Source organism: Cervus canadensis, chromosome 19 (assembly GCF_019320065.1).
Source record: "Cervus canadensis isolate Bull #8, Minnesota chromosome 19, ASM1932006v1, whole genome shotgun sequence".
Taxonomy (NCBI): Eukaryota; Metazoa; Chordata; class Mammalia; order Artiodactyla; family Cervidae; genus Cervus; species Cervus canadensis.
In genome coordinates, this window is record NC_057404.1 from 28676438 (window position 1) to 28702752 (window position 26315).

Consider the following 26315-nt stretch of genomic DNA (forward strand, 5'->3'; position numbering starts at 1 on the left):
GCAGGTACAGGTAAGCACTAGATAGGTAGATGTAGATGTATGGTGTGCCAGGGAGTGCTCTAGGTTGAAGACCTAAGAGTGAACTTAGGAAATAATGTTTAATTCTGACTAAGAGAAGGAAGAATTCTCAAAGGAGATGGAAGAGAGGTCAGAGAAATAGGAAGAAGACAAGTAAAATTCAAAATTCATTCAAGCATTTAATAGGGAAAGTCTGGCGTGGGGACAAAGTATAAAGGGTCTAAATTCCATGTAAAGAAATCTTGATGGTCTATTGTCAGCAAAAGTGGGGGAAGGCAAAACAATAATGGCAAAGGGTTTATTTACGTAAGTCAAGAGTATGATATAGCAAGATTTGTTTTGAGGGAACATCATTCTATCACTGGTAGAAAGAAGATGGGGATAGGGTGAGTCTAGAAGTGGTGGCAGAACAGTTTGAAATTGTGGGGCAGTAACAAGGGGCTTCCCTGGTGGCTCAGAGAGTGAAGAGCCTGCCTGCAATGCAGGAGACCTGGGTTCAATCCTTGGGCCCGGAAGATCTCCTGCAGGAGGAAATGGCAACCCACTCCAGTATTCTTGCCTGGAAAATCCCACGAACAGAGGAGTCTGGTGTGCTATAGTCCATGCATTGCAGAGAGTCGGACACAACTGAGTGACTAACAAAAAAACCAAAAGAAAAGGGCCTAATCTAAAACAGTGGTAGGGGGTGGACACAAGTCACCCAGTTCAAGGGAAATGTCTAAGGCAGAATGTTAGTCCCTGTGGGAATGGTAAAGGAAAACAATTAAGTGCAACCTAAGGTTTCCAGCTCAGCAGGCTACAGGCTGAGAAACTCAGGCTGCAGAGCGCAGAATGCAGACAAAGTTGCAGAGATGATGTTGTGGGTGTGAGAAATTTCAGGCACCGTATGGTGTGTTACGGGTAGTGAGAAATATGGCTCTACTGTTCTTCTGATAGGTTGGGGCTAGTTATGAATTCGAAGTCATCAGTAGGACGATGAGTAAAGTAAACGATAGTTACCATGGCAAATACATATTTTAGTGAAGATAAATGATGGCCAGTGGGGATTGTCAGGACAGTGTGAATGCAGTATTCAAAATACAATTAATACTACAGATACTGCCTGACCTATACCAAGCTCAAGGATACCTACACTGTTTATTCTAAGTACTATTGGTACACACAGGAAATCAGTCTGTGGGTTTTTGTTTTTTAAATGTTGGCAATCATGTCATACTGACATCTCGTACCGTGTTAGACGTTAGGTAAAATTCATGTATGGCTTTTAATTGAACTATTAATAACTAATTTTGGTCTCCTTTTGGCTATGAAACTAAACCTAGGACTTTCCAGCTGTGCTGATGCCATGAGACATGATGTTTTTGTTGCAAGAGACAGACAGCTAAACTAAAAGTAGTTCATCTTATATGGGCATTTACTTCCCTCGTGTAACTGAAAGTTCAGAGGTATGTGTATTGAGGGTTGGCTCAGCAGGTGAGCAATGAGGAGGAACCGAGGCTTTTTTCTCTTTTAGCTGCCAACCTCAGTGAATCAGCAGTACGTTCATCAGGGGCAAAAGGCGGTGGCAGCAGCACCCTGCATTCAGCCTTCCCATGAGAACATCTGAAAGCAGGATAACTCCACCCAGAGGCAACCACAACTCTGATCTCTCAAATCATTCTCTTTTCTGAAATCAGGGATGAAAATACTTCCTAGAAGCCATCTGCCCCCAGCACACTTTCCCTTTCATCTCTTAGGCCTGAACTGTGTCACAGTTGACACCATTTAGTCAATCACTGACTAAAGACGATAGTATTATGGACCATTTATGATTTATCCAACTGTTGGGGCTGAGGGAGGGGCCTGTCTGACCTCAGCACACTGCTGCAGGCTCAAATAAAGCAGGCGAATTTTTTTCTCGTTAAGCAAGGAAAAATAGGGGAAGGGCCGTACACACACACACACACACACACATTTTCTTGGTCTACATATCCAGCCATCCAGTGTCTGACCTATTCTTCCAGCTTTATTTCACTCTCAAAAGGGATAAGTATGTGCTTGTTAAAATACTGAGAATTAAAAAAAAAAAATACTGAGAATTTACACAAACAATTATAGAGAACACCCCTGAACAAAACAGCAATCTAGATTCCAACACTCAGAAAAAGTTCTTCATCCAGGTCCAAATGAATCCAAATTTACATGTGTCTGGGCCCCAATTTTCATTTAGCCCACAAGAGACATGAGAACATCATCTAACTCTTTTGTGTCCTACCCTGGGGCACAGAGGTGTGTCAGTGGGTATGTTTAGTACTTTGCCTCCTTAAAAACCCTTTTCTCTGTCTCAGTACTTTTCAGGAGCCTCAGTTTATTCTCAGCTCAGATGTTTCATGTCTCATTCACTTCAGAGTATTTATCACTTGTTCTGTGCCCGTTTCCTCTTTTTGGCTACATCCTTCCAGAAACTGAGCTCATGAGAATGAAACCTTGTTTTTCCTCGTTGCTCTTCCATTTTCCAGTATGTTAATGATACCACTTTGAACCTCCCAATCCCTCTTCAATCCAGCTTCCTTTTGGTTTATTCCCAATGTTTCTATGATCTTAGGAATTTTAGAAAAATCTGCTTTCTAAACAATGTCCAGGTATACATATCTAACCATAGTTAGTGTATTCTTCATTGTTATGGATCTTAAAATGGCCCTGGTCCATCCCATTAAACTAGTTTTCATAACTTCCACTACATATTTATTGGCTATAAAGTCCAGAAAACCACGCTCCCTTGATGCTTTATTTACCATGTGAAAGACAAGACTATTAGCAAGTTCAGCAAAAAAACACATTAAATATTCTGGTTTAACAGAATGATGTTTCAACATATAGACATCAAGTTTCCAATGAGGACATTTATCTGCTTCTAGGCCAGATGTGAAACTTGCATTAGGAGAGTAGCAGTCATATTCAAGCACCTAAGATATCTATATTTGATTCATTCAGTATTATTAGTTTATCTTTCTTGTATGCTCATATTTAAACCTAGCAACTCAAGGATTTCCAAACAGGGCACTCTGCCAAAGATCTCAACAGGTGTTATTTTATTTACACAACATTTAAGCTCCTGTTGGCATATTCTAGTGATTATTGGTATCTCAGCAAGTTTGTCTTGCCTACAAAATCATACTAATTTATTTTTATTCTATTTTAGGTTTACTATATTATCAGCCATAGTTAAAACATATGTGTGTTAAAAAGTGTCTATCAGAGATACAGCTGAAACAAAGTCAATCATTTTTTAATATTTGAAAAAGAGACCCTCTAGAAAGCATTATTGGAATTAGAAGAAACATATTTAGGTATATTTTTTCTATTTAAAATTATTTTTCATAGCAAAATTGATACACTTTTTTTTTTTAATATTCTCTTGTGAATCCCTGATATTTTCTCAGCTACCATGTTACTTTCATCTTAGACTACACTTGATATTCTCCAAAGCAGCTCCTTGTATCTGGGCACTGTTCTTCCCTTCCCACAAATTTCAGTTTAAAGTTCTCTTTATCAGGTTGGCAAGATTCCCATCAAATGCATTCCTCTCATATGGCCTCCATTTCTTACAGGGAGTCTGTTGTATTCACACACAAGCCCTCGTTAAGAAAAGCTCACTTTGGCCTTCTTTTAGCTGTTTTGGTTGAGTGCCACATGATAGCCCTTGTTTTTTCATTTCTTCTTCAAAGTCACGCCTCAACTGGAAGAAGAGATGAAAATACCCCTTCAGTGCCCAAACCAAGTGCCTCCAATTTTACCACCGAGGGCCATATGAATCAACAAGAGTATACTGTGGTCTGTAATGTGGGAAGTCTCAGGACACCTCCTGAGGAACCTCCCCTATCAGTTCCATCAAGATTTACCTCAATATGAATGAGAAAGGAATATGATGCCCTCCCTCTAGTCGCTACCTAAAGCACTTGGCTTGGATGATCATCCTCTGACCCTCAATAGTAAATCTGTAGAGACTTACAGGCATTTACCTAACATGAGACAGATACATTATACATTATCAGCCAGCATGTAAAAAGATTTAGAGACTATTGTCAAGATTCCTTTATCAGTTTTAAAACTACTCTCAGTACTGGTGAGAGTTACCAAGGATCATATACATGGGACTTTCAATCTGAAGTTGAACTTGGAAGTGTGCCAGGCACAAGAGAGACAAAAAGACAGAATAATACTGTCTTCAGGAATTTGCAGCTTACTCAGTAAGCTAACACTGGTGGACACAGACTTAAGCACGTATCCCTGCTGTAAAACCAGGCTTCCATAAAAATGTGGTGTTCACAACTGACCACAGCACTGGGCTCACATAAGTGCTTTTGAGATATCTTACAGCAGCAAGGAAACATCAAACCACAATTATTCTTCAGTCTTGGAAGAATATATATCAGTTTCACAAACAACACAAAGAACAGATTTCATAAAAATGACTCGACAAACACAGGAATAAATATCTGAAGGTATTCATAAGGAATTTTTTATGACAGAATGATTACCATTCAAAATTAGCAATACTAAAAATTAAACATCAAAGTTGACTTACTTTTACTATGATTAGCCTTGCCAGGTTTTCACACCTCTGGTTATCATTTTCCATACATTCTACTTCAAACAGGGTATTATAATTTTCTAATATTTTAGCCATTATCTTGTTGCAGAGATCTTGTTCTTTCACACCTTCAAGCCCAGGTGGCACACTAGAAATAAGGGGGAAAAATTGAGAGCAATTACTCTGTAACAGCACAAGGCCAGCACGGCTGACTCATGCTTATACTTCTACATTTCCTGAATGATTGATCAGCCTTTTAAAAGGACACTGGGGTTTTCAATAAGCTCTGTGGTGACACACAGGTATTGTTGGGACAACTGGCAAGTTCCCAGGATCTGAATTAATAGCTTGTGCTGAATAATAAAAGTACATCCTGTTCCGGAAGAAGGTGTAGGTTAACATGGGTGCAATCAATAATGCTTTGTATATATTAGAAATTGTTACACATAAAGCATTAACATTTATTTTTTAAAGAAAGCAAAAGTTAGAATAAGTGTTATGACAAAAAGAATGAGTGTTTTATCATGTTAGAAACACTCAGTTACACAAATAATAGCAATATGATCTTTATTTAAGTATTTCTTAGATAATTCACAAAAGGCATAAAACTTAAAGGAAAGGATAAGATACTTCTGGGAAAAATACCAGTAGTTGTTGAAGATTATGCACATGGAAGATGTATTATTACTAGTTGCTCTTCTTTGGGGTATGTTAAATTTTTCCAGAGTTTAAAAAAAGTATACAAATCTGAATGCAGAAGACACTATGTACATATATATATGAGGGGGGGAAGACAAGATATAGATTGAAAGAAATATCTATAGATTGAAAGAAATATCTCTTTAGTAACATGGGTAATGGGTATAGGATTTAGTAATTACACTGCTTAAAGAATTCTTACTAATCAATAAGAAAATAAATAATTATTTTTATAAAAGAGAGAGAAAAACAAACTGACAAACTCATCTAGAAGAAGACACATGGACAGTCAAGAATCTTAAGATACTTAACCTGATTGAGTAACCAGTGAAATACATAAAAAAGCAACAAAGATGTATCAATTAATATCCATCTGTATTAATTTCCTACAGCTGCTGCAACAAAGCTATGACCAATTGGGTGGCTTGAAACAGAAATTTATTCTGTTACAGTTCTGGAGGCCAGAAGAGTAACATCAGTATTACTGGAAAAAAAATCATACATTCCACAGAGGCTCAAGGGAGAGAATATGGCTGGCAGCATTACTTGGCTGTGGCCACATCACTTTAATCTTCCATAAAGGCCAACACCTTCAAATTTCTCTTTACTCCACCTTCACATGACCTTCTCCTCTGTGTGCATGTCCAATCTTCTGCCCCCTTATAAGAATACATGAGATTGCCTTTGGGCTGGGGCTAAGATACTTCAGTCATGTCTGACTCTCACTGCCCACACAAATAATCCAGGATAATCTCTATCTGAAGATCTCTGAGGTGACAGGTAGTAAAGAATCTGCCTGCCAATGCAGAAAATGCAGGAGATTCTGGTTTGATCCCTGGGTCGGGAAGATTCCCTGGAGGAGGGCATGGCAACCAACTCCAGTATTCTTGCCTGGGAAATTCCATGAACAGAGGATCCTGGTGGGCTACAGTCCACGGAGTTGGAAAGAATCAGATATGACTAACCGAGCACATGCTACGAAGGTCTCTATCTTAATTATAACTGCAAATTCCCTCTTTTACCCCCAATAAAGTAACAGTCACAGTTTCCAAGGCTTCTAAACTTGCTATCTTGGGGGGACATTGTTCAGCCTCCTATACCACCTCTGGGGTACATACCCCAAGGTGACTCCCAATGAGTCACACCCTTGTACTCCCCTCAGGTGTAGGCAGTACCTGTGATTTGCCTCTGATCAAGAGAATATGGCAAAAGTCATATCACGTCACTCCCATGATTACGTTACATTATTTAAGACTCAATCTTAGCACACTGGAGTGAGGATTCTTCTCTGCTCTTGAAAGAATAAGCTGTACTTTCAGAGAGGGCCTATGAGAGTGCCACAGGCCAGCGGACTAATGTGGACCTGAGGCCTCTAGCTCACAGCCAGTAAGAAGCTGGGGTCCTTGTACAGCTGCAAGAAAGAATCTGTGAACAACTCTCATGAGCTTGAAAGCAAGTAATTTCCTAAACTCAGTGAAAAGTGAAGTCGCTCAGTTGTGTCCGCTGTTTGTGACCCCATGGACTGTAGCTTACCAGGATCCTCTGTCCATGGGATTTTCCAGGCAAGAGTACTAGAGTGGCTTGCCATTTCCTTGTCCAAGGGATCCTCCCGACCCAGGGATTGAACCTGGGTCTCCCACATTCTGGGCAGATGCTTTACCATCTGAGCCCCCAAGGAAGCCACCTAAATTCAAGTCTCCTTATAAAAATGCAGCCCAGTTGTTACCTTGATTTCAGCCTTGTGTGACCAAAAGCAGAGGACCCAGCTAGGTTGTGTCTGGACACCTGAGCCATGGAAAGCATGAGATAGCAAATTTTTATTGCTCTAAGACACCACGTTTGTGGTGATTCGTTGTACAACTGAAAACTGATACAGAGTTTGATACCTGGAAGTGGGTTGCTGCTACAACAAACATCTAAATGTGGAATGTCTTTGGAACTGGATAGTGAGAGGAGACTGTAAGAATTTGACTGCCATGACAGAGAAAGCCTAAATGCCTTCAACAGAGTTTTCACTGAAATCTGGACTTTACAGACACTGCTGGTGAGAGTTCAGAAGTGCTAGCCAGACAGTAATAAGGAAGAGGTGAGGTCAAATAATAGGCAATGAAAGAAGCTGCAACACACACTAGACAAATTTAGGTTGAGAACTGGAACATGGATTTTAGAACCCATTTGTGTTCTGTTTACTGATGACTAGAAAAAAGATGAACTATGGCCTCCTGGGGCTTCATATGGAAACAAAGGCTAGGTCTTGGTAAATAATGACTTTTAAGTAGAACAAAGAAGGCAGGAACAAATCACTGTTATTAAGGAGGAGAAGTAACCACAGGAAAGATAATAAATTAGTCAAAAGACTACCATTTCTATTCCAAAGGTACAGATCAGAGTCTGAAGCACATTCTTAAGTTGTTTTGTAGGATCCAAATCCCCTCGAGCACTGAGCCACCAGATTAACTGGAGCCTAAGGAATGATGGTGATCTCTGCTGACCCTCATGACCTCACTCAACTAGGTACCTGAATTTTGTCAACCTGGAGTGATTTTTGCTTCATTTTAATGTTAAAATCTCTACCCCAAGAGCTGGGATTGCTACCATTTTTGAACATGCAATTATGTTTGAGCATGTTGTTGCATTGTGCAAGCCCATCTAGAACTCCACCAATAAACAGAAGGTTATACTCACTCTGTCATGAAAATGTATGCACTCACAGCTGAAAACATCACTCATCTTCCTGTTTTGGGAGACAGTGTCTTGTGAGCCATCTCCCTGTCTCTTGTCACAAATAATAAATACTTCTGTTTTAATCAGAAGTACTTGGTGTATTCATTGCCTAAGCACTTCAAGGGATGATGGACTGACCCACTGTGTCCAGTAACAGAAGACAATGATAAACATGCTACTGGGAGCTGGAGGAAGGTAGATCCTAACTTTGCTGGCAGAAAGCAAAGTGCAATTAATAGTGTTCTGCAGCTGTGTGGGAAGCACATTTTTAAGCAACAAGGTTGTATAGACAGTACAAGAAATTTCCAAGCAATGCTGTCAAAGTGCCACCTGATTTCTCTTTGCCACTTATGATAAAATCAGAGGCAGGGGGAAGAGGGGGTTGGGGAGAAGAGAGAAACTGAGGTGAAAACTGCCAAATAAAATGATTGTGAAGTGAAGTGAAGTGAAAGTTGCTCAGTCGTATCTGACTGTTTGAGATCCCATGGACTATACAGTCCATGGAATTCTCCAGGCCGGACTACTGGAGTGAGTAGCCTTTCCCTTCTCCAGGGGATCTTCTCAACCCAGGGATTGAACCCAGGTCTTCTGCATTGCAGGTGGATTCTTTAGCAGCTGAGCCACAAGGGAAACCCAAAAAGAAAATAAGGCTTGATTTAAAAATCAACTCTACAGATGGCAAAGAAAGCGAAAGTGTTAGTTGCTCAGTCAGGTCCGACTCTTTTTGTGACTCCATGGACAGTAGCCTGCCAGGCTCTTTTGTCCATGGAATTAATTCTTCAGGCAAGAATATTGAGGTGGGTTGCCATTCCCCTCTCCAGGGTATCTTCCCAATCCAGGGATCAAACCTGGGTCTCCTGCATTGCAGGTAGACCATCTGAGCCACCAGGGAAGCCACATAGATGGCAAAAGACACTGAAATTAAGAGATTCACTGTCAGGAAAGTAAGCTCGATGGAAAAGGCTGAGTGTGTGATGATGAGAACCTTTGCTAAAACCTCAGAAACATGAAAAGTTCAGATTATTCTGCTAGACAAAGGTGAGTAAGGGTGCGTCTCACCCACCCTTTCAATTAAACCAGAGAGCCTCCAGGAATTTAAAGGCATTGCCTGTCAAGTCATTTCAGCAGGAGCCTTAAATAGAGAAAGGATTATCTTGGAAAGATCTGAAGATACGTCTTATTTCTAATGGAGTGAATACCAGTGAAATTCACAGAAGACTTGTAAGTTTTTGAGAAACCTATTTCAGCAAAAACACTGACAACTTGGAATGAAAGGGACAAAATGGGTGTAAAATGAAAAGAGGCCATTAGATTTCCAAAATTCAATTGGCAGGAAGCAGGCTGATAAGTTACTCAGCTACAAACATGTGCTGCCTTTCATCAAAAATGAATGATGTCTCAGAAGACAGAACTAAGAGGGTGAAGTTGAAAACCATGGAGAAGTATTCCCAGGCTTTGAAACTTAGTCATGAGATTCCCAATATTGGCTGGGCTGGATATCAGAAATGTCATTAGCCAGTGACTTTTTAAACTTTTAATCTTGTATTTTATCCTATTTGAACCAGAACATCTATTGTTATTCTCCTGTGTTTGTTCCATCATTATATGTTAAGCATGTTGGGGCAAATAATCTTTCTTCAATTTTGTCCTCTCCGGATGCCTTTCTCAACCAGAAAGTCACAGCCAGTCTTGAGATGTGCTAGTGAACAATCATCAGTTGTAACAAAACAGAAACTTTTGCACATTTTGTCTTATTCTGAAATTAGGTTCAAGGTATTCTATGTGATACACTTACTCTCAATCATTGTATTGCAATATGTTTCTTTAGTCAGATGTAAGGCTAAAGCTTCAATTAAGTAACAGGATATATGCATTCCTTAAGACCTTCTGCACCAATGATGCAGCAGTCTGTTGGAGATAGTTTTGGCAATTATAACTGCCATATGGTTATTTCCATTGATAAAAGCTTATCAATTTTACACTTACCACTCTTTAAATATCCCAGACAAATGCAAATGAGAAAAAAAAAATGTTAAGGAGAGAATTCTGTTAAGATAGTGGAGTAGAAAGCACCAGAAATCTGTCTCACTACCTAACCAACAATTACACCAGCAGAATTTGTCTGATGAAATATTTTGAAACTCGAGATATTCTGGAACTGAAGGTTTACATCTGGGGAAGGTGCAGACAGTAAACTACAGTTAACTCTGGTCAATCTTAGCTCATAGTAGAGTAGCCACTCTCCCCCACCCCATTCATGTGGCAGGAAGATATTCTCATATTCCTTAAGCAGCCTGCATATAGCTTGTGGGAGCCAGGATAAGCAAAAAGGATCTTGTCTTCCAAATACTGGGGATTTGTGCTCTGAATGTTGACTGTTATATCTGAGGTGCAAAAACGTGGGCAGCTGCTGCTGCAGCATCTTTCTCCCTTGTTGAAAAGCGCTCCCTCTTAGCTGAAGTAACTTCTAGGAGATTTAAAGGGCTAGTACCCTTTTTTTCTGACACTTACATTTTTTTTTCCTTTTTCCACTTTTGGGAGTCAGACATTAAAAAATCAGGACATTCAGAAACATCCGTGTATATGGGGAAAATCAGAAAGTGATGATGCATGCCCAGGGAAAGGCTCAAAACAGACCTGAAAAGACCTTAAGGTCACACATAAGGTTGATCTTGGTAAAAAGTCTATAACAATAAAAACAAAAACCAGTCAACAAGAACTTTAGAAACAGCAAACCCTGGGGAAGGAAGAGAATCTGAATTCCAAAGTTACTACATTATTTGATTTAAAGGACTTCTGTTCAACAAAAATATCACAAGGCATACAGAGACAGGAAAATATGGCTCATTCAAGGAAAAAATAAATCAACAGATAATGTGCCAGGAAAAGAATTGATGGAAGATATACTAGATAAAGATTTTAAAACAACTGTCTTAAAGAGAATCAACAAACCAAAGGAAGATGTCGAAAATGTCAAGAAAATAATGTGTGAACAAAATGGAAGTATCGATAAAGAGAAAGAAAACCCAAAAAGGAGACCAAAAGAAATTCTAGGGATGAAAAGTACAATAAGTGCAATGAGAAATTCACTAAAAGGATTCAAACACAGATTTCAGTAGGCAGAAGGAAGAATCAATGAACAAGATAGGACAATGAAAACTACTGAGTCTGAGGAACAGGAAGAAAAAAAAGACCTAAGAAAAGCAAACAGAACCTAATGAACCTATGGGACAGCAGTAAGTGAGTCAATATACACAACATAAGAGTCCCAGGAGAAGAAGAGAGAGAAAATATTTGAAGAAATAATGACTGAAATTTCCAAGATGAAAGAAATGAATATGAATATCTAAGAAGTTCTAAGGACTCAAAGACCTACAGAGACACATTATACTCAAGCTTTGAAAAGGCAAAGACAGAATCTAGAAAGCAATGAGAGAGAAGTGAATTGTCACATACAAGAGATCATCAATTAGATTATCCATAGATTTCTCGTCAGAAACTTTGGGGGCCAGAGACTGATATGTTCAAAATGCTAAAGAAAGAAACTGTCAACTAGTAAACCTATATGTAGCAAAAATGTCCTTCAAAAGTGACAGAGAAATTAAGACATTCCCAGTTAAACAAAAGCCAAGAGTGTTAGTGACCAACAAACCTGCCCTGAAAAAATGCTCAAGGGAATCCTGCACAGTGAAATGAAAGGACAGAACGCAGTAAACAGAACTATACGGAGAAACAAATATTTCAATAAAGCTAAATACACGGGCAATTTTAAGAGCTTGTGTCATTGTAACAATGATCTGGAACTACACTTTCTGTTTTCTAATTTAAGAGACTAATACACTTATAGTACAAAAAAATATTAGTTTAAAAGCTAGTACTGTAACTTTAGTTTGTAACTGCAAACCTAAGAGACGAGTGATTCAAAAGAATTATCAGTAACCCCAATACCAAAACAAGGTCATAAGAAAAGAAAACTACAGGCCAATATCCTTGATTAACATAAATGCAAAAATCTTTAACAAAGTATTTATAAGCTGAATTCAACAATACATTAAAAGGATCATACCATGAGATTTATTCCAGACACTGAAAGATGGTGCAACACCTGCAAATCAATGAGAAACACCACGCTAACAGAATGAAAGACAAAAACAACAATTATTTCAACAGATGCAGAAAAAGCATTTGACAAAATTCAGCATTCATTTATGATGAAAATTTACAATAAAGTGGGCAGAGGACAAAGGTACAACAAAATAAGAAAGGCCATATATGATAAGCATGCAGTTAACAACATACTCAATGGGCAAAAGCTGAAAGATTTTTCCTCTAAGATCAGGAACAAGACAAGGATGCCCACTCTCACCACTTTTATTCAACATAGTACTAGAAGTCTTAACCAGAGCAATTAGTCAAGAAAAAGAAATAAAAGACATTAAAACTGAAGAGAAGAAGTAAAGCTGTCACTCTTTGCAGATGACATGATATCATATAGAGAAAATCCTAAGGACTCCACCAAAACTGGAGCTGTAAAGGAGCAAACTTTTGTATGTTACTGGAGTAAAGCTGGTATTTATTCAAATCAGAGTATTAAAACTTTAGGACAGTAAATGTAATTCCTATGGTAACCATAAGGAAAAGAGCCATAGGATGTTCAAAAAAAGGAAATAAGAAAGGAACTGAAACATTTCAGGAGAAAGAAAAAAAGACAACTTAACACAAAAGAGAATACCAACGCAGGAAATGAACTAAAAAAAAGCTTCCATTTCTAAGATATGGAAGTACTTGGGATATAATATACAACAAAAAGTGCAAGTGTCAGTCACTCTGCCATGTCTGATTCTCTGCGACCCTACAGAGTGTAGCCCTCCAGGCTCCTCAGTCCATGAGATTCTCCAGGAAAAGAACACTGGAGTGGGTTGCCATTTCCTTCTCCAGGGGATCTTCCTGACGCAGGGGACTGAACTCAGGTCTCTGGCATTGCAGGCAGATTTTTTACTGTTTGAGCCACAATGGAAGCCCAGTGTACAACATGTTAAATATCATTAACACTGCTGTGTGTTATATAAAAATATTTTAACAGAATAAATCTTAAGAGCTCTTATCTCAAGGAAAAACTATTTTTATTTTGTATCTATATGAGATGATGAATGTTATTAAACTTACTATGGTAATCATAATGTATATAGTATATAAGTCAAACCATCATGCTGTATACTTTAAATTTATGCAGCACTATATGTCAATTACATCTCTGTAACACTGGAAGAAAAAGCTATAAGGAAGATAGCAAATAAACACCACAATGACAGAAAGTCCCTCCATATCAGTAATTAAATATAAATGTATTGAACTCTCCAATCAAAAGATAGAGATTGGTAGAATGGATAAAAACACATGATCCAACCATATGTTGTCTACAAGAGACTTGAGATCTAACGACACAAACAGGTTAGAAATAAACAAGATGGAAAAAGATATCCCATTCATACAGTAATAAGAAAAATATCTGACATAATAGACTTTAAATCAAAAGAGGTTTCAAGAAACAAAGAAGGCCATCATATAGTAATGAAGACTTCGATTTGGCAAGAAGATATAATTACAAATATTTATGTTTCTAATGACAGACCATCAAAGTATATGAAGGACAAAGGGACAGAACTGAAGGGAGAAATGGATCATTCAACAGTAGCCAGAAAGAGTTCAATGCCCCATGTAGAACCACAGAGAGAATAACCACAGAGTAGTGAGGAAATATAGAACTCAAAAAACAACAAATAAAATAGACCTATTGACATATATAGAATATTCCATCCAACAACAGAATGCCCACTTTTCTCAAGTGTACATGTGACATTTTTCAGGATAGACCATGTGTTAGGCCACAAATTAAGTCCACACACATTTTAAAAGAAATCACACAATATTCCTTCTCTCAGCATAATGGGATAAAGTTAGAAATCAGTAACATAAGGAAAATTGGAAAATTCACAAAATTGTGGGATTACACAACACATACTTAAGCAATCAATGGATCAAACAAAAACTGTCAAAGAAAATTAGAAAATACTTAGAGATGAATGAAAACAAACCACAACAAACCGAAACTTATGGGATGCAGCAAAGTAGAGCTAAGGAGGGAGCTTATAACCATAAACAACTATAAATACATTAAAAAACAAAAAAGATCTCAAATCCAAAACCTAACTTTACAATTTAAGGAACTCAGTTCCGTTCAGTTGCTCAGTCGTGTCCAACTCTTTGCAACCTCATGAACTGCAGCATGCCAGGTGTCCCTGTCCATCACCAACTCCCAGAGCCTACCCAAACTCATGTCCATTGAGTCGGTGATGCCATCCAACCATCTCATCCTCTGTTGTCCCCTTTTCCTCCTGCCCTCAATCTTTCCCAACATCAGGATCTTTTCAAATGAGTCGGCTCTTTGCATCAGGTGGCCAAAGTATTGGAGTTTCAGCTTCAACATCAGTCCTTCCAATGAACACCCAGGACTGATTTCCTTTAGGATGGACTGGTTGGATCTCCTTTCAGTCCAAGATTAAAAAAAAAAAAAAAATCCAAAGCTATCAGAAGGAAGGAAATAATAAAGCTTACAGCAAAGAAATGAACTAGAGAATAGAAAAACAAAAAAGAAAATCAATGAAACCAAAAGATGGCTATTTGAAATGATCAACAAAATTAACAAATATTCAGCTAGATAGATAAAGAAAAATAAAAGGAGGTTCAAATGGTTAAAGTCAGAAATGAGAATGGGGATATTAATATCAATTCTACAGAAATAAAAAGGGTGAATATATTATGAATATTTAAATAGCAACAGACTGAATAACCTAGATGAAATGGACAAATTCTTAAGAACAGAAAACCTATAAATACTAAATCATGAAGAAATAGACAATCTTAATAAACCTAAAACTAGTAAGAAGACAAATCAATAATCAAAATTATCTAACAAAGAAAAGCCCTGAACCTGATGGCTTCACTGATGAATTCTATCAAACATTTAGAGAAAAATTAGTAATATTGTTTTTTCAAGCATTTAAAAAAAATTGAACAGAGAACAGTTTGTAACTCATTGTATGAGAGGAACATTACAACGATACCAAAGCCAGACGGAGACTATAATAAAACTTCAGACCCCAAAGCAAACAAACATCCCCCGAAACTATAGACCTAAATCCCTTATGAACACCAATGCAAAAATTCTCATCGGATTATTAAGTACAGAAATCATTAGCCTATTAAAAGGGTTGTGTACATGACCAAGTATGATTCATTCTTGTACAGATGTTTCAACATAGAAAAATTGATCAATGTAATATGCCACATCAACAGAATGAAGAGGGGGCGGAAAGCTACATGATTATCTTAATTGACGCAGAAAAAGAATTTGACAAAATTCAACACTCTTTCATGACCCACACAAAAACTAGGAATGGAAGGTAGTTACCTCAACACAATAAAAGCCACATATGAAAAACCCAGAGCAAACATTAAACTCAGTGGTGAAAAACTGAAGGCTTTTCCTCAAAGATTCCTCTTCAGCTATGCATGATGAAAGGCAGATAAAGTGATGACACAAGATACATTTTGCAATAATTATATTCACATTAACAACACGTTGAAGCTATACATTGTATCCACTGGGGCACTTAATAAAAATAAGATTAATATTTACTCTTCAGTAGAACTACTTTTTCACATTATATGCTGAAGTCTGGATCTAAGTTAAAAGCTAACTTTTAAAAACTTAATTTTTTAATTAGCTTAGCCATATTTTAACTTTTCCTATTAAATAATATTTGAAGATTATGTCTAATGGCTGGTTTTACTTACCTACATATTTTTAAGGCACTTTTATGAACATCCTGCCAAAAGTCTGCTATTTTCTAAATCTTCAGTGTTATGAAAATTTGGATGTGACTGTGAATGTGTCTCATACTCACTCAAGGGTCATGTGCCATGCATGGGACAACAGGACATGGGACAATGGTTGAAGATCATTCTAGTCTAGTTTTAGTCTGAGCTTTCTCAGTGGGGGCTATATTGTCCCCAGTGAGGCACACTGGTTCTTGGGGGATGGGCGAAAAAAAATTTAGGGCTCAGACAGTAAAGAATCTCCCTGCAATGCAGGAAACCCAGGTTTGACCCCTGGGTCAGGAAGATTCCCTAGGGAAGAGAATGGCTACCCACTCCAGTATTTCTGCCTGGAGAATTCCATGGACAGAAGAGCCTGGTGGGTTACAGTCATGGAGTCACAGAGTCAGACACGATTGAGCAACTAACACACACAAAAAGTGGAGACATTTTCAGTATACACATAGATACACAGTATATCTAAGATGTTAAAAGTTAATTGTGGAGGGCATGTGATTAGGAAAAAAAAATTCTAAAAAGACTCCTTATGGGAATGATAATGAAAAAAAGATTGAGAAACACTGCTCATTACTGTGAATGTTAAATCTTGGCTCCTAATATAGGAGCCACCTAGAGGTTACTGAGACTTCCCTGGTGGCTCAGATGGTAAAGTATCTGCCTGCAGTGGGAAAGACCTGGGTTTGATCCCTGGGTTGGGAAGATCCCTTAGAGGAGGGCATGGCAACCCACTTGAGTATTCTTGCTTGGAGAATTCCCCATGGACAGAGGAGACTAGCGGGACACAGTCCATGGGATCACAAAGAGTTGGACACGACTGAGCGACTAATCACAGCACAGCACAGAGGTAACTGAATAATGGAAAGAAGGATGGGACTCTTGGAGCAAAGGGCTAGATGGAAGAATCAAAGAAGTGTTTGGGATTCTGAGTGAGAAAATGAAGGTTCAGGCCCTGGGTCCACTATTTATTTAGTGCAGCTTTCAGAAAATCACTTGACTGAACCCTAGTTACTTCATTTTTACAACAGACATATTGGTAATATTAAACGTTGTAGGGACATTATGAGAACTATAAAAAGTGATGTGAAAAATGCTTTGCAAACCTATGGGGTCAGTAAATAATCAGTGATTACTAGGGGCTTGAGTAAAGTGAAGGGTGAGCTAAAAGGGACATGAGGGAACTGTCTGCAATGAAGGAAATGGTCCATATCTTAATTGTGGGGGTGGTGATATGACTGTATGACTTTGTTGAAACTCAGAACACTATACCAAAATGGATATTTTACACTATATAAATTGTATATCAATAATCCAAAAAAATTTTAGGTGCCTTGCAAACTATAAATAACCATACCAGTGCTTTTTATTATGCAGAGTAAGACTCTAGCTTCCAAAGTAACACTATTGGTCTACACTGAACTTGCAATTGCCTAAAATTCTTTAGTCTTTTTTGTAGGAATTGCTATTAAACTAGGTCTTTCTAGTTCTGATTTGAGAGTCAGAGTTCAAGACTAGAAATTTAAATATCAATCTGCTAAGTCTCCATCCATTTTTTCCACTGATAAGATAGAAAGAAACATCTAACATTTTGGTAGTGGTCTTCAATCTTTTATTTCTAGACTTGCTAGTTGACAAATTAATTATCCTTCTCGGCTTTGTTTCATTGACTACTTTCATATGCATAAGTGAAGTTGCTCAGTTGTGTCCGACTCTTTGTGACCCCGTGGACTGTAGCCTACCAGGCTCCTCTGTCCATGGGATTCTTCAGGCAAGAATACTGGAGTGGGTTGCCATTTCCTTCTCCAGGGATCGAAGCTGGGTCTCCCACATTGCACGCAGACGCTTTAACCTCTGAGCCACCAGGGAAGCCTGTATGCACAAAGTCTTCTATATCTTAATCTAAGTCATTAACAAAAGGCTTAAGGAGGTAGTGAGTGATGAGATGCTTCATTTGTAAACTCTCTCTGGATTGTTATCATCTGCTTCATGAATAACCTTAGAATATGATTGTTCACCGAGGGCTGAATGTATTTGTATTATCTATTTGTATTATCATCAGATCATATCACCCAATCTTGTACACACACATTACATGCAAATATTACATCCTCAACTAATTGTTTTGCAATAAAACATGCTGATATGCTGGGACATTCCCCCTTCTTTAGTTTTGTATAAAAAATATCTTTTATTGAAAGCAATCACTGGAGATCAGGTCTAATAACCATGTATACTGCCCTATTAATGACTACTGTGATTGTACTATATTTACATGCTACAAATAAAATATTAGTATAAATGAAGAGCTGAAAGACTGTTTTAAAAGATCACATTCAATAATAAAACTTCTAATGCTTCTTGGGAAGATCCCTGGAGAAGGGACTGGCTACCCACTCCAGTAATCTGGCCTGGAGAATTCCAGGGACTGTATAGTCCATGGGGTCACATGGAGTTGGACACGACTGAGCAACTTTCACTTTCACTTCACTAATGCTTCTTGGAATTGAAGTGAGGCAATGAAAACAAAATTTTCCAGAACTGTTCTTGTACCTGACCTTCTCTACTCACCCCCCACAATGCTTCCCTTCTTAAGAACTAAGATGTTCATCCAGTTGATAAGTTAATCTTTCCTACTTAAAAGCACTAGTTGAATATAAAACTTTCTAAATGAAAATTCTAGACTACTGTATCAACAAGTACACAATCAAGTCTACATAATATTTAATCAATGTTTTAGCAATTAGAAAATTTTACATGAATTATTTACATGTTTAAAAATATCCAGATGTTCAACCAATCATTAAATATCCAGTTACCAATCATTAAAGTGAATAATTTTTTTAAAAATTTGTACTAAATAACTAGGTATGTTTCAATCTATTTTATATACATGGTTTCAACTAAAATAGTGAAAAAGCAATGTGACTGTTATTACAGATAGTTACAATGAAATGAAATCTACAATGAAAAATCAGATAGGAATTGATATACTTAAACATGAAGATTGGGGTTTTGTTATCACCACTTTCAAGAGTTCTCAAAAATTTGCCATGTTATACTAAAACAAAATATCTCCTTAAATATTTTCTAGAAAATGTTTATAATGGGGATACAAGGAAAAAACTGAGGTAAAGACAAAGGGGTAGATGTGATTTTCCAAACCACTACCAGAATTAAGAGATACTAAGTGCTGGTGTCTCAAAGACACTGTCTGAAAGGTTCACAATCAGAAAAGATCTAATAGCTTTTGGGTGAAGAGGGGGGCCCAGATTTTAGGGGGGGCCCAATGTAAAATCTGAGGAAAATTTTCCATGACTCTCATTTTTATACAAGGATGTGGCTGATGTTAAAGCAGCAGATTAAGGATGATGGGTTAGTAACTCCATTCAGCTCTTATTAAATTGCTAGCAGAAGCAGTCAGGGTATCTACTGCATTTCAGATGACCAGCTTTAGACAGAAGAGCTAAAACACGTCAAGGAACATCAAGGGAGGTAAGTGGGGCCCAGGCACAGGGGTGGAAGCCCTCTGCCGGCCCCTCTGCTGTGCTGGAGGCTGCAAAGAGCCCTCGGCTTAGAGTCAGAGCTACTCTGGTCCTGGGCTGCCACTGCCATTTTACGCTTGTCACCTGGGCACTGAACCACTCTGGAAACCTCTTCACTCTCAAACTGAGTTTTGTCCTAATGGTATTTGGATCCTTTCCATTTCTGTGATTCTACTTTTCTGAAGAAGTACCCTGGTGACGTGAGGTGAGTATAAACACCTGATGGCTTTAGAATGCCAGTGATGGAACAGAAGAGCAGGTATGCATAGGAGTTCTACCAACATTAACAAAACATGGGGATTTTGTAGAAACTCAACTTTACAACAAGTTCTCATTTTAGAGCAGAAGGGGGGAAACCTCATTTTTCATTTAAAGGATTAACTTCAGTGCCTTACCTAAGAAACTTCTCATTGTTAGCAGAGAATATCACTCCTGGTTCTCGGCTTGGTATTAAATTTTATACCAACCAAAAGTGATCAGGATCAGAATGTTAGTAGTTTGAATACCTCATATCACTTTTAGTAATTTTCCTCATTTTCTCCCCTGCTCCTTAGGGTCCTATGACACAGTAACACATTTTCCATCTCAGAGCTTCTACTCATGATATATATACATTTTTTTTTTTTCTGCAGAGTCTTTCCCCTCCATCTTCACCCAGTAAAATCTACTTATCTTCCAAGTTTCAACTAAGCTGTACCTTTACCTCTAATCAAAATTAGCTGCTTCTGCCTTATTTTCAAGAAATTCTTTTAATCTTCTATTGTAGCACTTAACAGTGTCTTTTTTGTATCTCAATTTGCTATGAAGGTATTTCTCTACATTAGACTGTAAGTATTAATATCTGAAGGGTGGGCAGTTATCTAAGTCATCTTAAATTTCCAACAGAGGCTACTACAACATATGGCTTCTTAAGTACTCCAAAAAGCAGAACTGATGTTTACAGTTCACTTTCAATTTAATTAAAAGTTACTTTCCACTTTCAGTTATAAGATGAGTAAGTTCTAGGAATGTAATGCATCAGTTCTGGTCAGTCACTCAGTCCTGTCTGACCCCTTGCGACCCCATGGACTGTAACACGCCAGACTTCCCAGTCCATCACCAACTCCCAGAGCCTACTGAAACTCTGTCCATCAAGTTGCTGATGCCATCCAACCATCTCATCCTCTGTCGTCCCCTTCTTCTCCCACCTTTAATCTTTCCTTCAAGCATCAGGGTCTTTTCTAGTGAGTCAGCTCTTTGCATCATGTGGCCTAAGTATTGGAGTTTCAGCATTAGCATCAGTCCTTTCAATGAATATTCAGGACTGATATCCTTTAGGATGGACTGGTTGGATCTCCTTGGAGTTTAAGGGACTCAAGTGTCTTCTCTAACATCACAGTTCAAAAGCAGCAATTCTTTGGTCCTCAGCTTTCTTCATAGTCCAATTCTCACATCCATATGTGACTGCTGGAAAAACCATAGCTTTGACTAGACAGTCCTTTGTTGGCAAAGTAATGTCTTTGCTTTTTAATATTCTGTCTAGGTTGATCTTTTGCTTTCAAGGAGCAAGCATCTTTTAAATTAGCAGTGATTTTGGAGCCCCCCAAAATAAAGTCTCTTATTGTTTCTACTGTTTCCCCATCTATTTGCCACAAAGTGATGGGACCAGATTCCATGACCTTAGTTTTCTGAACATTGAGTTTTAAGCCAACTTTTTCACTCTCCTCTTTCACTTTCATCAAGAGGCTCTTTAGTTCTTCTTTGCTTTCTGCCATAAGGGTGGTGTCATCTGCATATCTGAGGTTATTGATATTTCTCCTGGCAATCTTGATTGGGCTTCATCCAGCCTGCATTTCGCATAATCTACTCTGCATATAAGCTAAATAAGCAGGGTGACAATATACAGCCTTGATGTACCCCTTTTCCTATTTGGAACCAGTCTGTTGTTCCAGTCCAGTTCTAACTGTTGCTTCCTGACCTGCATACTGATTTCTCAAGAGGCAGGTCAGGTGGTCTGGTATTCCCATCTCTTTAAGAATTTTCCACAGTTTGTGGTGATCCACACAATCAACGGCTTTGGCGTAGTCAATAAAGCAGAAGTAGATGTTTTTCTGGAACTCTCTTGCTTTTTTGATGATCCAGCAGATGTTGGCAATTTGATCTCTGGTTCCTCTGCTTTTCTAAATCCAGCTTGAACATCTGGAAGTTCACGGTTCACGTACTGTTTAAGCCTGGCTTGGAGAATTTGGGGCATTACTTTGCTAGCATGTAAGATGAATGCAGTTGTGTGGTATCTTGAACATTCTTTGGAATTGGAATGAAAACTGACCTTTTCCTGTCCTGTGGCCAAGACTGCTGAGTTTTCCAAATTTGCTGGCATATTGAGTGCAGCACTTTCACAGCATTATCTTTTAGGATTTGAAATAGCTCAAATGGAATTCCATCTAAGGTATATCATGGTGATTATTGTTAAAAAATACTATACTATATATATAGTATATTGCTGACAGTTGATCTTAAATGTTTTCATCACAAAAAATGGAATTATGTGACATGATAGAGGTGTTAATGAATGTTATGGTGGTAATGATTTTACAGTATTTAAATATATCAAATCAACACATTGTATATCTTAAATTTACAAATGCTATATGCCAGTACATCTCAATATAACTGAGAAAAATAAAGTGTTAATGGCATCACAAAATTTTCTTCTTTGTGTATATATATATATATATATATATATATACACACACACACACACACATATATACCATATGCTTGTAGTGTATAGTACATGTTCTAAAGAATACACCCAATATTCTTGTTAGCATCAGAATAAATAGCATTCAGAACACATTTCATCTCCAGTGGGAAGAGATACTCCTCAAATCAGCAACTCATAGGCAAAAGAAGCCATCTTTGACTTAGATAACACCTGGACAGGAACTGGAATGCTTCCAAATAAGCTAAAGAAACATTGGCAAGGATTACAGGGAAATAAATACCAAGAAACACATGGTCTTTACCAAGAGCTCATTCTGTAATGTTAGTGAAAAGTGAAACTTGAATCCTTCATTGCTATAGTATCAGGGCATTTTCTGAACCCAGTAGGGATGCACAATATTGATTATCAAAAGAGTAAGAAAACTTCTGAGTCTAAAATCACCTTTAAAACAGTTTGAAATAAATTGTTTCCAGCTTACGCTGAGCTTCATGATATCTGTCTAGTTATATACTGGCAAAAGTCTCATGAAAGTGAAAGCGAAAGAGTGTTAGTCACTCAATTGTGTCCGACTCTTTGCGACCCCATGAACTATCTCAGCCTGCCAGGCTCCTCTGTCCATGGAGTTTTTCAGGCAAGAATACTGAAGTGGGTAGCCATTTCCTTCTCCAGAGGATCTTCCCCACCCAGGGATCAAATCCAGGTTTCCTGCACTGCTGCTGCTGCTAAGTCGCTTCAGTCGTGTCCGACTCTGTGCGACCCCATGGACGGCAGCCCACCAGGCTCCTCAGTCCCTGGGATTCTCCAGGCAAGAACACTGGAGTGGGTTGCCATTTCCTTCTCCACTCCTGCACTGCAGGCGGAGTCTTTACCATCTGAGTCACCAGAAAGAAAGTGAAAGTGAAGTCACTCAGTCCTGTCCAACTCTTTGAGACCCCATGGCCTGTAGTCTACCAGGCTTCTCTTCCATGAGATTGTCCAGGCAAGAGTGCTGGAGTGGGTTGCCATTTCCTTCTCCATGAGTCACCAGGGAAGCCCCAAAAAGTCTCATGAATTTTAGCTAAAACATGGTAAAAAGCAAAGGAAATGAAGACTGCCCTCATCTTGTTTTATCCTGCAGTATGCTGCAGTGTACATACATGTGCTTTCTTCTAAATCTTAGCCCACTGAATACTCCAGAAAACTTTCTTCAAGAAGCAAACCTGACTAACTGAAATTTCAGCTCCTTGCTTCCTCTTCTTTTTTAAATTGTGGTAAAAACAGATAAAAATAATTAACATGGTGAATTTTACGTTAAGTGTAGAGCTTGAGTATAAGTATATTCACATTATTGTGAAACAGATCTCCCAAACTCTTTCGTCCTGCAAAACTAAACTCTACAGCCATTAAACAACTCCTCTTTTCCTGTGCATGCCCTCAGCCCCGAGTAACCAATGTTCTACTTTCTATTTCTATGAATTTGACTATTTTAAGTACCTCATATAACTGTAACCATATGTGTGTTTGTGCTTTTGTGGGCTTATTTCACATGGGTGTAATGTCCTTTAAGTTGATCCATGTTGTCACCAATGACAGAACACCTTCCTTTTTATGGCTGACTATTCCCGTGTATGCATGTATACACCACATTTTGTTTATCCATTTGTCCATCAGTGGACACCTGGGTTGCTTCCACCTCTTGGCTATTGTGCCTTGCCTCTTTCTATACAGAAGTGTTAAACAGCAACCAAGGGTTTAAATAGCAGGAAAGAAAGAACAAAATAAGAATGATGCAAAAATTCTGAAGTCAGCCTTTACCCAACCAAAATGAGCCAAAATGTCCGCAAATGACATGAACATTTAGGGAGGCTATTTACTTCTTTGAAAAATTAAGAAAGAACAAAATGTTAGACTTCTTGAATTTAATTGATCTACTTACAACTAAGTCAAAGTGGGTCTTGAAAGAATCAAAAATAAGACAACTTAGTTTGTATAATACATAAAACTTTTTGAGGTACTATGCATTTTTATATTCTTCAACCAAAGCATTCTGTCAATTTTCAGAAAAGATAGATGCTTTATCAGTGGCAAAAATGAAAACCGATTTCACTACCATGAACTTATCCCCTTCATCTGTTTTTTGGGGGAGGTGGGGCAGTCCAGAGGAACACAGGAGAATGCTATTTTCCAAGAAGAGCTACGCTACTTTTTCTAAGCACTATAATGTCAGCTATCCATCCATCCATAAAGCCGAACATTCATCCAATTACCAATCAAAGTATTGGAAGCTAGGCAAGTCACTGACACTTCTAAAATGGACAAATCAGATTCCTGCCCTAAAGCCATTTACAGGTGGGCTCTGGGTGAAGAGTCATGAAGAAGCAAAGGTCAATAGGCTTAGTTCAGTTCAGTTCAGTCACTCAGTCATGTCCGACTCTTTGCGACTGCATGAATCGCAGCATGCCAGGCCTCCCTGTCCATCACCAACTCCCGGAGTTTACTCAAACCCATGTCCATCGAGTCGGTGATGCCATCCAGCTATCTCATCCTCTGTCGTCCCCTTCTCCTCCTGCCCCCAATCCTTCCCAGCATCAGGGTCTTTTCCAATGAGTCAGCTCTTCACATCAGGTGGCCAAAGTATTGGAGTTTCAGCTTCAGCATCAGTCCTTCCAATGAACACCCAGGACTGATCTCTTTTAGAATGGACTGGTTGGGTCTCCTTGCAGTCCAAGGGACTCTCAACAGTCTTCTCCAACACCGCAGTTCAAAAGCATCAATTCTTCAGCACTCAGCTTTCTTCACAGTCCAAATCTTACATCCATACATGACACTGGAAAAACCATAGCCTTGACTAGATGGACCTTTGTTGGCAAAGTAATGTCTCTGCTTTTTAATATGCTGTCTAGGTTGGTCATAACTTTCCTTCCAAGGAGTAAGCGTCTTTTAATTTCATGGCTGCAGTCACCATCTGCAGTGATTTTGGAGCCCAGAAAAATAAAGTCTGACACTGCATCCACTGTTTCCCCATCTATTTCCCATGAAGTGATGGGACCAGATACCATGATCTTAGTTTTCTGAATGTTGAGCTTTAAGCCAACTTCTTCACTCTCCTCTTTCACTTTTATCAAGAGGCTTTTTAGTTCCTCTTCACTCTCTGCCATAAGGGTGGTGTCATCTGCATATCTGAGGTTATTGATATTTCTCCGGGCAATCTTAATTCTAGCTTGTGCTTCCTCCAGCCCAGCGTTTCTCATGATGTACTCTGCACTTAAGTTAAATAAGCAGGGTGACAATAGGCTTAAACAACTAACAAAAAGGGATGCAAAACAAAAGCAGTTTCAAACTGCTTTCAAAAGCAGGTTTTTTTTCTATTTTGCATAACAAGTTTATTTTTTAAAGGTATATAGACAATAAAATAAACACACCACCAGATCTTAACTTCTGTCAAGTATTATCTGTCCTAGAGTTATTTTGTTAAGTTCCAGTCTCTAGACAAATTAAATAATCGCCATCTTCATCAGAGTCCATTACTTTTCTTCTGTTGAATTTAACTGTTGTTTTCTTTTCTGTTTGTTGGCTTACTTTTTTGAGGATTTCTATTAAACCTTGTTCTGATATTTTCCCACTTAGTTGTTCATATTGCGCCATCTATATAAGGTAATTCTCTACCGCTTTAGTTTTCTCAGGCTTTACAAATTTCTCAGGCTATGACAACTCTGAAACTGAGGCTGTTACTTGCTCTTCCCATCTCCAACATTTTCTTCTTTTCTGACTCTTATTTTCTTGATTCAAATCCCAACAGGACCTCAGTCTGCCAGTCAAAATTCAAGAAACTCCAAAGTGCTTCTTTAATATCCCTTAAGTTGTATTCCAAAGTTCACCTTAAGCCAGTTTCAGAATTCAGGAGACACTTTCTGATAATCAGAATTATCTGATAATTCTGATAAACACAGTGATCAAGCAGTGATTTTCGAAGTTAGCCTAGAGCAATCAATATACTCCAAAAAAGTTTTGAAATATAATACTATACACTTGAAATAGAAAAACCAAAAAACAGAAAACAACATAGTTGGAATGAAAGCTTTAAAACGAAACACCCACTTTAAAAATGAAAGAGTGTAAGTTATGTTTTACAAAAAACTCACTCCTTCATTTAAGAAGCTGTACCTATATCTGCCAA

At 38.3% G+C, this 26315-nt stretch overlaps 1 protein-coding gene across 6 annotated transcripts in view; it reads right to left on the reverse strand.

Annotated features, from left to right (window-relative positions):
- FAM13A (family with sequence similarity 13 member A) overlaps positions 1 to 26315 on the reverse strand; it is a 316062-nt gene that overhangs the window by 202843 nt on the left and 86904 nt on the right. For 5 of the 6 annotated variants that reach the window (XM_043438910.1, XM_043438899.1, XM_043438898.1 and 2 more), the window contains one exon: positions 4586 to 4739. The exons of the other annotated variant lie outside the window; for it this stretch is intronic. In XM_043438910.1, coding sequence (XP_043294845.1) covers positions 4586 to 4739 — 154 coding nt within the window. The remainder of the gene's footprint in view (positions 1 to 4585; positions 4740 to 26315) is intronic. 6 annotated transcript variants of the gene reach the window in all.